The sequence below is a fragment of the Chionomys nivalis genome, chromosome 4 (genome assembly GCF_950005125.1).
Source record: "Chionomys nivalis chromosome 4, mChiNiv1.1, whole genome shotgun sequence".
NCBI classification, from domain to species: Eukaryota; Metazoa; Chordata; class Mammalia; order Rodentia; family Cricetidae; genus Chionomys; species Chionomys nivalis.
In genome coordinates, this window is record NC_080089.1 from 54,383,095 (window position 1) to 54,397,489 (window position 14,395).

The 14,395-nt window shown below is 43.3% G+C and overlaps 1 protein-coding gene across 2 annotated transcripts in view; it reads right to left on the minus strand.

Moving 5' to 3' along the window:
• Positions 1-3,361: 3,361 nt before the first annotated feature.
• The window catches only part of Scaper (S-phase cyclin A associated protein in the ER), a 372,041-nt gene continuing 361,007 nt past the window's right edge, over positions 3,362-14,395 (minus strand). For both annotated transcript variants that reach the window (XM_057767374.1, XM_057767371.1), the window contains exons 30-32: positions 9,024-9,215; positions 6,536-6,587; positions 3,362-4,003 (exon numbers count right to left, since the gene is read on the minus strand). In XM_057767374.1, the coding sequence (XP_057623357.1) occupies positions 3,900-4,003; positions 6,536-6,587; positions 9,024-9,215 (348 nt within the window). In that variant the 3' untranslated portion in view covers positions 3,362-3,899. The remainder of the gene's footprint in view (positions 4,004-6,535; positions 6,588-9,023; positions 9,216-14,395) is intronic.

Genomic DNA, 14,395 nt, shown 5'->3' on the forward strand with positions numbered 1-14,395 from the left:
GACAGTTCTTTCCCAAAGTCAGCCTCCTGTCCTCCCTTGGCTGATTTGGAAAGCTGCCTCTATCAGCCAACCTGCCAATCCTGCAACAATCTGACATCTCTCTTTTCTAGTTCTCACAGTTAGATATCCCACAGGGCGTCCCTCTATGTCCAGGTTTTGTTTTTTGAAGGGGTGCAGAGCACTTTCGGGGTAGGGGACAAATAACCATCCTAGTGTATAGGTAGGGATTGGGGACAAATGTACTCAAAAGGCAGCTGCAGTTCGGGATAGAGGAGTAACCCCCCCTTAGAAGAAGCCGCTTGGGCAGTACAGCAGTTTCACACCCATCCATCCCATAGCACCAATTAAGGGTGGAAGGCTTCCTGGCAATTAAACAAAATGAGAAGAGGTGGTAAAATTGAACTACATTTATAGTTCACTTCCTGAAAGTCAAGGTGATGCTAGCACTTAGAAAAGGGGCGGGGCATTCCCTTTCTTGGAGATTTAGGAAAGTCTGCAAATGTAGAGATAAGATACACACACACACACACACACACACACACACACACACGTTAATCAGGGCCAGCTTTACCTCTCAAGGCTGGTCATTCCCGGGACTTAGACCATTCCCTCCTAAGCAGAAATACAGATTCCTCCGTTTTGCATCTGGCTGGCTATTGGATAGGAAACGAAACTTCGCTAAATCTTACTTTTGGAAACTTTAGATTATCAGAATATTGGGTTTTTACTTTTTTTTATTAAAAAGGAACGGGTCATTATAAGTGCTAAATTTTTGCTTCACTGGGTGCATGCAGTATTTTACAAACATCTACATATCTAGTTACTGCGGTATTTCCCCTCACCGTTTAAAGCTGAAACAAACATTTGACTTCAACGCTGGTGCGTGCCTTTTATTACCTTGGGAAATTACCCAGGTAACAGTGGTCACTGTGCAGTACGTTGTATGAGGCATCACAAATGTTTTTTCTCCCATTACCCAAAGGAGCGTGTGGTGCTCTCAAGTTCCCAGGGGATAAACTTGCATGTCCTTGGCAAGGTATCAGATCTACAGTTAGTTACATGAATAAATATTCATTTTACTGGTTCCCAGGTCATCTTTAAACATCTTCTGTAACGAAGTAGGGATTTCCTGGTAAATTAAATTACCTGTGACAATTACAACTTTTGTGCCTTCTGTTAATGTTTATTAAGAGTAGTAAAACCTTGGTTCAAGGGAAGAGACTATGGATGAAAAAAGAGCTTATTTAAAGTGATTCACTTCAGAATAAGATTTTTTTCTCAGAAGATTTAACTAATTATTTGCTGAAATCTGGGAAATGGTGGCAGGAAAAACATCCCAGAGACAGACAAATTTTTGGTTACACAATTTTGTAAGGCCACAGAATTCTGGGAACTTCAGAGTCCTTGTGGCAGTGTTCTGAATGACTGTGGGACAGACACCAGCCTTTTCTCTTTTGAATATGGAGTACATTAAAGCTCAAGCTTGCCAGAGCTGGGAAGAGCGGGTTTAAGTGACACTTTGTTCTAACTCTACCCTTCAAAAACCTGAGACTCCGCCACTTTTGCCTAGAGGTAGGCTTTCTCTGCCAAGGTGGAAGGTAGTGCTCACCAAAGGGCCAGGCCGAATAGAAGCCTGCTGGGGGGAGAAAACAACGGATGGGTAAGGACGGGTAAAAGTATTTGTAGAGAAGTCAGTCCCCAACGGAGCTGCGATAAAAGCAGGAAATTCAGTTTATTAAGCTGATGCTGGGAAGATTAGAGGCTTTTAACCGTGGGCCTGATTGACGTAAAAGTAAACTTTCTTTAAAATACGGAGATTCAGTGCTATAATGAGGATTGTGTGACCAATTACAGGCTAGCACCTTGTTGATGGAGACTGTGCATAGAAAATGCAGATAAACAGAGCTAGGTTGAGAGCAGCGATGGGAGCAAGAAAGGGCATGAGGAAGTCCTCCACTCAGATCCAGATGTGGGGCTGGGCAACTCCAGGTCCCAGCTCATTTGTGCCTTTAGCAGCAATCCCCAGTGGAACAGGAATGCTAGGTGGGTCCAGCCTTTGACCACAGGACCCTCCTCTGGACAAGAAGGTCAGCATCGGGGGTGGGCTGAGTGAGAGTTTGCTAGCTGGGAAGCTGGATATGTAAATGAGGTGTGTGACTATGGAGGCTGAGCCGGGGCACTGGTGCTGGTGTGTGTGTGTGTGTGTGTGTGTGTGTGTGTGTGTGTGTGTTGGGGGGTTGAGATGGGGGAAGATTGGAGACCTAGAGGACAATGTCCTTTTTGACATCCACCAGGAAAGATGCAGGTGTTTTTCACAGCTGCAAGAATCTGAGGAACAAAGAAGTTAAGGTTAAGGCCAGGGCTTGACCTAGGACCCACTGAGGCCTCCAGATTCAAGGTCACAGTGCAGGCCAGCTAGAGTCTGGCGGGCGGGGCTGGGGACAGCTGTGGCTGAGGACTCAGAGGTCTGAAACTCTGATGTGCCCTTGGGCTTTCAGAAGGACTGGTTCTGCAGTGATTGGGAGAAATTTTGTCACCCCAGGTACGTATTTTGGTTGTAAATGTCGCTGCTCCTCGGCTCTGAGCACCTTTTCCAAGTCGGGTTCGAATTCTAGACTCTCTAAACTCGGGGCCAGCGGCGCCCTGGCCCCAGAAGGAAGCCGCCGGCGCTGAGACTTTATCGGACGCTTCACACAGAGGGGCAGGGGGACCATTCGATTACAAGTTTAATTGCGAATTCTGGTAGAGCTTTGGGAGGTTAATCACTGCTGTCTCGATTATTTACGGCTTTTTGGCAAATTTCCCACCAGATAAGAGGTATATTCCATCGCGAAGCACCTCGCAGGGAACCTTATAAACTTGATTCCCCACGGGGACGCCCTCCACCGGCTCCCGCCCTCCCTCTCCGGAGATGGGGTGTGTCGAGTCCTCCGGACAGGAGCGCCCACGGAGATGCTCCGCATGGTTTACAGCCCACCTCTTTATTTTCTTTCGATTTGTAAAACAGTAAAAAATTGAACACACATAACTGCAGCGCTGTGAGGTTCCAAAAAGAAGTGCCCGGAATATTAGGTAAGTATTTTTTGTTTGTTTGTTTGTTTGTTTGAAGAAAGGTAAGATTCTTGTGTTTAGCTTCCTGTGACAAATTTTAGGTTTTCGGGTAAATCTCCACAGCCAGGTCTTTCTTGGTAATTATCAGCAATGCCACTCAGGCTCAGCAGAGGAGCACTTACGGAGGAGACCCTCAACCCCTACCCTGTCCCCGCGGCCTGGCCCAGACAGAGCTAGCTGTGTGCCCATGACTGCCTTATACTCAGAGACATGGCCACCCTCACTGTTTCTTTTATTTTTATGTTGTTTCAAATAAATCATTTAAGAAAATACTTGATGCTCCCACATTATTATTATTTTTTTTATTTTGAACACTAAATTTAGGTTAGCAAAGCTAATAGTTCACAGTGCTTTCTCCCAGGGAAGTTCCCGACCAGTGACTAGGTACTCTAATTTCAAACAGTCCCAAGGCTTACTTATGGAAAGTGTTAGTTACACAGGTCTCAACTCCAAGCTTTAGAAGAAAAACTTAGAGCAGGTTAAATGTCTTAACACTTTCTCAGATTTGTGCAGCTTTAACGTGAAAAGTCAACACTGAAAACTGTGTTACTACATTACAATATTTGCCATTTTTAAGTCTAATTTTACCCATATTACGAATGCAAATTATACAGTATGGAAGTAAACAAACTCCAAAATATTGTGCATAAATGAAACAAGCTCAATTTGCAAAATTAGGAAGAACAGTCCAATATGTACAGTCTTTATAAACAGCGCAGAGGAGGCCCTTAAGAAACAATGTAAAACACTAACAAAGGTACTCAAATATAGAATTAGCTAAAAAACATTTATTTTTTCTCTTTTTTCAAGAAAAATTGCCGGGCTTCTTCCCAGGCCTGCTGAGGAAATCTGTTAGCCAGCTCCAGGTAGTCCCCGAGGTTCCCGAGTTTTCCTGAGGGAGACAGAAAGGAGACTAAGAAGTGACTTCTGAAGGCTTAGAAATCAGCTTATTCTGAGAGCAGTGCACAAAAGGAGCCAATGTATTTCGAGTCAATTTTGCTACATTTTCTGTAAACAAGGTGTTTGCTTCATCTTTCTGTCAATCTACTATAGTATAAACGTTATAAATGTATTTTAGCCACAATTCAGTTTGTGCTTCTAACACATGTAGACATTAACCTATATTATTATCTATATATTATATTATTATGAAATATTTAATAAATTTATTTAAATATTTATTAAAAGAGGTAACAGGGTTGCAGCTGTGTACATATAGTTTTGAATGGGTACAACCATATGTGAAGGGTGACATCATCATCATTATTACTATATTGTTATTATTGTTGTGCTGGGGACTGAAGTCAATACCCTGCAGACAAGTACCAGCTCTTTTACTGACTCACAAACCTGCCTAAATTTTGACTTCTTTTTCCTGAAATAATCTACTTAATTAAAAACATACATTTAGGCATAACTTTGGAAGTGCTCAATCTGGCATTCAGCAGCTATCTAGTAGAGCAAAGGTAAGCAACACCAGCTCTGCTGACCCCCTCAAAAGCATGGTGTAGTCAAGAGACAGCAGGTCGGAATGCTGAAATTGCCCCTCAGTGGTGAGAACCTGGGAACACACAGCTACTTGCACACTCAAGAGGCTGCCTGGACATATTTTATGAGGACTTAATCTAAGCACAAAGGGGGCCCATGACCAAAGTGTAAGCTGGATACTCGGTACAGCGTTGCCTTAAAAAATAAAGATTTATTATTTTTTGTCAGGTCTCATTGTGTAGTCCTAGCTAGCTTGTAATTCACAGAAGATATTATATCATTATTATATCACGTGTGTGTGTGCACACTTGCATATGCGAGTGCTGGAAGCACCCTAAGAGGACAGAGGCAATGGATCCCTTGTAGCTGGAGTTATAGGGGGTTGCGAACTGCCTGACGTGGGTGCTGGGAATTGAACTCTGGTCTTTGGCAAGGGCAGCAGGTGAGCTTAACTGCAGAACATCTCTTCAGCCCTCGTTCCATATGGCCTGTCACTGACAGTGCTGGGAGCAGATGCAGCAGGGACAGCAGAGAGAGTGCCCCCACCCCCAAAGGAAGGAGCTGCCACTCCAAGCTATGCTCAGCCAAGTGAAGGGAGGCAGTTTCTCATTCTGGGACTTTTCTTCCCAGACTCTTAAATAGTGACTCATCCTTTTTGAGGGCAGAAAAAAAAAAAAAAAAAGAATTAAAACAGTCTACATAGTTATACCGGCAAAAAATATTGTGGCTTAGTTAAAAATAAATACATTAGAATATTTGGAAAAGTATTTTCATATGACCAAAAAAATTAAACAATTGTACTGATTTCCTTCACATGTCCTAATAGCTTAAAAAAACAAAGAGAGAAAAACAGAAAGAGGCGGTGGCTGGGTGAGGGCAGAACTGAACCTGCACACGGACTCAGACAGTGGTGCTGTGATGCCGACTTGAATGTCTGGAAAGCTGCACGACTTTCTGTTTACTTTCCTGAGCACCCGAGTCAATAAAGCCTCACATTTTTTCAAGATATTGTAACAGTTTTGTTGTCTTTTCTTCTGTGTACCTTGCATTACCTGCTTACTATAGTTTTTTTCTTAAATGACAGCCAAATTGTCTCCAAGTGAGGATTTCTTGGTGGGTGCCCCAGAGGATCCTACTGGGTAGGAGTGAGCCTCTGAACAATTACTATTATATATTTTATTTTATTTTATTTTTGAGATAGGTTTGCATGTAACCCAGGTTGGCCAAGGGTGGCTTTGAAAGGATTACTCTCCATCTCCCAGGACTGGGATTACAAGCATGTGCCACCACGTCCAGTTCTAAGGGAACATTTAATACTATGAAACTAATGGAGGACTTGGAGAAAGTCTAGATTGGGACTCATTAGCCAGAGATCCTGCCACAACAGCATTAGACCAAACTGTCCTTCTCAATTATAGCCTGGGTAGCAGGATATTTAAGAATGTAAACAGAAAGCTGACAACTGATCATGGGAACAAAAGCTTTACTTCCAGAACTCTGCTAACTGGATCCTAATTTTTCTCAATGTAAAATTATTTTCAATTAAAATAGGTCAAGTGCTTGAATTTAGCGGTCTAGCTACTGTTATGGACACCTTTATTTTGAACACGGACAGGAAGCCCATGTTAGGAACTGGCGCATTCATGAGTGACATGTCTGGGCTGGTAGTCATGCTGTATGACTGGCTTCCCTGTTAGTAGTCAGCGTTCAGTAGACCTTGTACCAGCAAAGGATAGAGAGGTGGTTTGTGCTTTTCTTTATTTCCAGGGGCCTCTCTGTAGATTCCAGTGATATAGTAGATTTCTTACTCTTCAAGTATTTGGTGTCTGAACATCACATACTTTAGACAACACAGAAATTCTCTAACCTGAAAAGGGAATGCAAGCCCATTCACTTAGCTAACTCACACACGGAACTTAGTTTCAGAGGGACCTACCTTTGGGGTAAGAAGACTGGTTATCCACGTGACTTGGAGTCTGTGCAAAGTCCTGTATGAGAAGAGAGAACTGGGTTGAGACCAACGCTCTGAAGAGAACCGCAAGGTCCCTCTAAGCTGGTGTCACAGCCACACGAACTATCTGGGGCACAGACACAATGGCAGAGGACGAGACTGTGCGGCCACATTCCTGAAAGCTGAGACTAAGTCTTCTTTGTGAGCACTGCCCAGGGCCATAGTGCTGCCTACAAACCACCACTGTACACCTGAACCTGAAACCTAAGCCAAATGAACCATTTTGCCTTCAAAAGCTAACAGGACTTTTAAAAAGGGTTTTTTTTGGGGGGGGTAGTAGGGAGTTGGAGTCCAGGCTCGACTCAAATGAGTGATCCTCATGTTTCATTCAGGCTCTTGAGTGCTTGCATTATAGGTGTATGCCATTATGCCTGGCAAGAATTAAAAAAAAAAACAAAACAACTATGAATGTAAGGGTCCTAATAATCCAGGACAGCCAGGGCTGCTATACAGAGAAACCCTGCCTCAAAAGCAAGCAAGCAAGCAAACAAACCAACAAAACAAAAAATAAACAAAAAACAAATCAATCCAAAACAAAAGTATTCTGCATCTAAACTTTAAAGGTTGGTCATTTTACTTTTAGATGGAAATTGAAAAAAAAAATAGAGTATATAATAAGTCTTCAGAAACTTATGACAGGCCATAATATAATCTTAACATTACTTTCTAGTGATTATTAATAACCTATATATGGAACCATGGTACATTTATAAGTTGATTCAAAATAATTCATTTTTGAGCACAATTATTTACAGAAAAAATGATTTAACTTCACTAGTCTAATCTAATAATGCTAGCACAAATTAAGAAAGAAGTAATTTCCATACCATTTGGCAAAACTGTATTAAATATGGTCTATTTGGAATAGTTGTAATTGATATCCCCCACCCTTTACTATAGTTTTAGATCTCATCCATATCTTTGTTTTTGAGACAGTCTTACTCCATAGCTCAGGCTGGCCTCACACTGTCATCTTCCTGCTTCAACCACCTGAGTGCTGTCACTTGTAGTTTTAAAGAAACTAATGAGGCCCACATGGAAACTTGCTTCGGCTGAGGCCTCTCGGCTTAAGCTAGAAAAGGCTTCCCTCCCTCCCCAGGCCAGGGCTCACTTTCTACCTCTCATGCTACTTGGTTCTTCTGTTGTTTAGGAATGGTCCGGAAGGTGGGTTTTATCTGTCTTATTCGTGATACAACTCCAGGGTCTAGAGCAGAGTCCAGCATAGAGTGCATACTCAGAAATTCCCCTCGGACTGATTCCAGTGGAAAAGATCACCGTCTGAAAACACCCGAAAGTGCACTTCCACTTCACGACAGAGCTGGTTTCTCTGGCTTAAGGTTCTAAGAGCAGATGAAGAGCTCTGTGCTGAAGCCATGGCTTTATAGTACAGGATTCTACTAAGATTTTTAATTTAATCATGAGCCAGTTTGAAATCATGCAGAAAATAGGACCCAGACTCAAATGTAACAACTAAGCTGAAAAGAAAATATTTCTAAGTCTCCTTGACCTAGCTATGCTTACTGACTGATCACTCCGGGAGAGGAACAGGGAGCACTGCCTGCCCGCGATAAGGAGGGAGGCCAAGCCGGGAAGTCTTCAGCTGTCCTCGGTGGCTCCCGGGCAGCTGCACACGCTCACACTCTGACAGAGGTATCTGAACATTAGCCAGCACAGGGATAACACACACAGAACTCTGCTTTCTGTTTCACGTTAGGAAGAACAGGAAATATCATGTGGAGCAGGAGCGATTTTAGAGCAGAACATTTGAAAAAAAAAAACTGGGACATTTCATAAAATAATCATCTACAAAGATATGAAAAATCCTAGTTGGGAACCGTCACCTTGACTTTACTCTTGCCAGTTCAGTGAGCTAACTTACACTCGTTAGTACTTTCCATAGCACCGGTTCTGATTTCAGTCCTACAGAATTTAGCTGGATCAGGCAAATACAAGGTTGTACTTCAAACTTTTAGGTTGGAAAAAAAAGCAATCAAACAGGTTTTATCCTTCCAACTTTGTACACATATGCAAACCATATTTATTTTTAAATGTTCAAATAAACCCAGCTTTTTATCCTTTTTCAGCAGTTATCCTCTGTAGCAAGACTAAAAGACAGACCCACGTGATGGCCAAAGCCTTAAAGGAGCCTGGAGTCCTGTTAAACAGACCCCAGTACAAGTTTCCTCTCTGTCAATGGCAAGTGAGCTTTTTGGTTGAAATGCTCCAGGCAGAAGCATGCAGCGCTCCACCCGGTTTCTGTAGTGACTCCAGGCTTTAGAAATGACTTCCTGAAGCACAGACATAGAGAGGTAAAAGCAGCTTGGAGGGTGAGCATAAAGTGCCTCATGTTTACTTTTCAGTCTCATGAGTTTGCCCGTAAAACAGGAGAAACAAGGCATAAGGCAGAAGGTACCTGGATGAATGTGGCCAGTAAAACGCAGCTCATTTCTTGCTCCAGGATGATCTTGTTCTGAAGGTTGTTGTAGCTCGCAGCGATAAGCGAAGGGAACAGCACTTTGATGAGCCTTGGGTCACTGAAATACTGGAAGGGCAGCTGGCAGAGTTTCTGTAGCACCGTTGGGTGGCGGCCGGACTGTACGATTACCTACAGCAGAGAAGTAGCTGGGTCAGCTGCGAAAGCTGTGGCCTTCCCTCGAGTCAAACAGAGACCACATTGAAGGAGGTAAAAAAAGAGAAAGGCACTTGACTCCTTATCAGAGCTTAATGCAAGTGATATTTGAAAAGAGCCAAAATTTTATTTAAATATCTCATTTCTCAACTTAAGAAAAAGATTCCAAAGGTTCTGTGGCCATTTAACAATAAAACTCCACAATGAAGGGCACAGCTTCCACGCAGAGAGATGCCTACAGAATGGACTTAGGATGCACAGTTTAAGCAGAATCCCCTCAGGCCCCTTAAAATCGTCTCCTGTTCCTTAAAACAGAGCTGTTCCCAGCAAAGTAAGACCGTGTCTGGGGTGGCCCTGCCCACTGCAGTCACTGCACGCAGCTAGATGGATTCCGTATGCAGACAAGTCCTAGGAAGAGAAGGGGACTGCTTGTAGGGATGGAATGGTTCCAGCTAGTATAGGCTCTAAACGATCTTTCCTCCAGTCCCTACTTCTTATCTTGGTTTCCATCAGTGCCATTGAATCTAAAAGGAGAACTGTTTAGATAAATGAGACTGTTGTCTTGAAGCAGTCTGGGTTTACAACTGTGTACACTTTAACAGGGCAATGCAATTAGTGGACTAGCAGGGACGCTCTCCTAATTCACTCCCTAGGCCGAAATGATAAACTAAGAAATGCCAAAATCAGATCTGTTTCAAGTAACTTTGATTAGACAATTCTAATATGAAAGAGCAGGGTGACCCCAAACTCACTTCACAGTACAGGAGGAAACCCGGAGAAGGTTAGGGACACTGTAAAAGCCTAAGGTCGGGACTGTAAATTGTACTCAGAAAAACACAATTTTACAGGTACACACCCAGACAGGACGGCATTCAAATTGAAACCAGAAGGACAGAACAAAACAGCAGAGGCAGGAGAAACATAAATTACAGGGATTTACAAGTTTTCAAAGTACTTTTAACAATACTTTAAGAACACATTCTCAGATGATAATGCAGTGTGGTTTAAGAACAAAATCAACAAAGTAATAGTTCGCATATTTTTGTTCAATAGCTAATATGACATCAAAAAACTTTAGAGAATGTTGATAGGGACCCGTTAATACCTTAAAATCCAAAAGGAATTTTAAAGACTCGCACTGTGACAATTCTGCACATGGCCGTGCCGTGCCATTTCTGACACCCAAACTGAGAAAAATGTGCTCTCTCTACCTTACTGATGAAGCTTCCACTTAAATCTTTAATTATTAGCTACACATTTTGTAACACAGCCAAATGGTCATCACTTTAGAATTTATAATGATGCCATTATTGAAATTCTCCCTCCTCCCACCTTTGGGCAAAAATTAAGAAAAAGTTTGGTTTTTTTTTGAAACTTCATTGTTAAAATGCCATTACTGAAGGCATTAACAGGGGCCAGTGTGGCTGGCATAGACACAATGTTAACTCAAAGACATCAGCTCCCTGGTGCTGGTACAGAGCATAAGTCTCCTGAAGCACTCAGTCTCCTGAAGCAGTGTCCCCGAGGGACTTGACATCCCATCAAGGAACAGCGCTGACTATCCATTACCAGCAGTTAGTGAGGTGCACTGTTGGAGGCCACTACTTTTAGGCCTTTGGACTGGACAAGATGCAAATGGGCACAGGGCAGTTTGGTTACCTCCTGTTAAGGGGCTGTTGCCATAAGATCACCTATGGTAGGACCTACCCTTGTTATCTGTAAGGAATCTGTAAGGGCTTGTGAGACCCTCCCTTACTCACACTTGCCTGGAGGGGCAGGAGGCCCAGAAAGTGCACTGAGACTAGGTGGGTTAGCTCAGGTGGGCCTGTGGTAGAGGAGTAATGCAGCGAACAGTCAGCTACATTAGGTAACCGCTCCTCCTGGGGGCCGGGTAGGGAGCCTGGGATTATAAATATCCTGACTTTGATGCTCAGGGCTTTAAGCACCAGAAGATGCCACCCATTCATTGCCAATGCGTAGGTGATCAAATATCACCCTGGACTGCCTTTCAATCCCAAATTAGTAGGAGTTAGTAGAATAATTATGGAACACAAGGGTCTTCCTGAATGTGTGCAATCAGCTCAGGCTCACAACATCTGACAACCTTCTTGATGGAACTGTAACTAAGTCAGTACTGCCTCTTCTTTCAGGATCTACAGGTTAACATGGGATTCCCACAGAGCCTTCATCTAGAGCTCTGTAGTAGTGATATGGAATACCCTGACTGCATGCTTCCCTGGTGGCTAAAGTCATCAGCCAGAGATAGAAGTCAGCAGCAAGTACAGTCCCAGTAAAAACAAACTCTTTCAAATATATTGTCCAGTTTCAGATGCTGAGCTGGGCTCTAACACAAGCAAGAGAAGTCTGGTGAGGTGGCTCAGTGGGTGATGGTGCTTGCCATCAAGCCTGCCAACCCACACGGGAGGGCGACATGGTGGAAAGAAATGACCAACTTCTGTAAGTTGTTCTGGAACTGTTACACAAGCACCGTGATGTACTCACATGAACAGACACATGCACACTGAAGCACACACACAAATAAATACATAAATGTAATAGACCAAGAGAGAAGAAAAGTTACCTTGAGCTCAGGTACAGCTATAAAATAGGTGCTCACTGGGTATGGAGGCGCATGCCTCTAATTCCAGCACTCAGGAGACAAAGACAGGCAGATCTCTGTGAGTTCGAGGCCAGCCTGACCTACACAGTGAGTTCCAGGACAGTTAAGACCACATAAAGAGATCTTGTCTCATAAAACTAATAAAGTAAAATAGGTTCTAATCAAAGAGTAGGAGATCTGGGAATCTTCCTTTCTTACCAATTAGCTGAGCAGCCTTTGGCAAACTGTTCAGTCGCTTTGGGTTTGAAGGTAGACAATGTTTTTAAAAGTAATTTTTTAAAAGTCTCTCTCACACACAAATCAAATAGCTCAATTTCACAAAGTAAACAAAAAGTATCATGCACCTCAATAAAGCAAGAAAACATGGCCAAGAATACTGGAGTTTTAAACATATTCTTTCTCATTGAAAGACTATATTTCTACATTTTATTTGAGAAGTGTAATATAATTTCAAGACTTTGCAGTCACCCATCAATCCTGCTCTGGGGAGGGCCATGGCAGCACAGCTTCTCTGGTCTCCTAAGAAGAGGCCAAGGACATAGTTCTGCATTTTACCCAGTTGCCCTGTGACCCATAGGGTTTTCTTTACTGTCCTTGATGAGGGATCACAGATGAAAGACAGAGCCCCATGATGACTACTCTTTTGTTACTAGCAATGAAAACTGTAGCTTTAGAAAAAGAAGCAGAATTCTAGAAATGAGTAGAGAGGACCCAGGAGGAACTGGATACCAGAGAAAAAGGATTCTAAAGAGGATGTGTGTGTGTGTGTGTGTGTCTGTGTCCAGGGCAGAGAAGTGAGGTTGGTGGTTCTTTAATTTGCTTTGGATCCTGGCCACCCACTAGTCCTCTGGCAGCAACCAGAGAGTGCTAACTTCAGCCATCATTTGTAGTATGTGTCCCAGGCCAAGTGATGTACTAATGCCATTGAAACAAAAGAAAATAAAGAGTGGTTTTTGTCTAACACACAAGCAAAGATGCAATATGATGGATTAGTGTGACATTAGTTTTGTGGGAGATGAGGTATTTATACCAGTAATTGTAATACAATGAGTTCAGTGAGGGTGCTGTACTGTGGGAGGAGAGACTCCCCTTCTTAGGTTCTCTAGAAGCTATATTGAGAGGGTAGATTGCATGTGGAAGGCTGGATCAGATGCAGGCACTAGGAAATTGTAGGTGAAGAAAGTTTTAGTGGAGAAACTCATAGGTTCAGTAACAGATTGTCTTAGCTGACCACAACAAAATACCATAGGCTGGAGGGACATATTTATCTCCTGCTGCTCTGCATGCTAGATGTCTGAGGTCAGAGTACCAGCACAGTCAGGCTTTCTTGAGGGCCCTCTTTCTGGCTGTCTAGTTGTGTGCTCACAAAGCCTTTACTTTGCTTAGTGTAATGGAGAGAGTGACACTTCTATTATTCCTGTAACAAGGCCACCAATCCTCAGAATGACGTGCATCAGAAAGGCTGCCGTCACTCTCCAGGTGAAGAGCTTTCCCTGGGCTATGCTACAGGAACAGTGCAGGCTAGAGAGTGCTGGCCTTAGACAGCTGTGAGTTCTAGGTCTGCCTCTACTTGTGATCAATGCAACCATCCAGCTAATTTAAGTTTAGAGTCTTTTCCATAAAACCAGCAGATGGAAGCTTTCAAGGTTTAACAGTGTCCATACCTACAAAGCATAGACAATGTTAGTTAGGGATACTGGCTATCTCATCAGCTCCTTGCAGTGAGTTTTCTGTTGGATCAGGAGCAGAGCTCCTACCCAGCCCAACAAATGCTTTCCAGCATCCCTCCCCCATTTCTTTAGAGCAGAGCGTCTAGCAGAAGCTGGCTTCAATCATCAGCAAACTTACTGTCACCTGAGAAGCCACTGCTGAGGTTGCTCCCTGGCCTTGCCTGTGCAGGACAGAGCTATGCAAATAGTGCTTGGGGTGCCAGCCAGGATTTTGTGGTGAGGTAGGAAATGCGCTCTGACAGTTCTGAAAAGAACATCCTTGCCTAAGTATGATCCAAGAAAAACAGGTGAGTGGTGCAGAGCAACAGAGGCTTAGAACTCTGTCTGTGTGTCTGTGTGTCTGTGTTCACATAGCTTTGAGGCTACTGTGCTGGACTTGCTATTATGAAAAGTGTGAATGGCTCCCAATTCATATCCAGGATGCACTTCCCTGACACACTTAAGGAAATCCTCAAGCACTGGAAGACATCCCAAGCAGCACAGTTGACAAGTTAGTTCAGCCAGGTGCAGCGGTGCACACTTGTGACTCCAGCACTTGGGAAGTTATAGTAGGAGGGTCAGAAGTTCAAGGCCAGCCTGAGCTGAGGAGCATCAAAACTTTCCATGTCTCTCACCTACCACCCTAGCAGCAAACAGAAAAATGACTGCATTTTGGTGATACTCTGAGCCAGAGTCTAGAAGGATGCCAGAACTGAGATTCTCAAGGTCCTGAGCACCAACTAGGAAATTATGGTCTGGCTACAAGGAGAGATCTGGAATCGTCTGGGTAACACTGGTGTCTTCTGAGGTATAAAGGCACTCAGAGT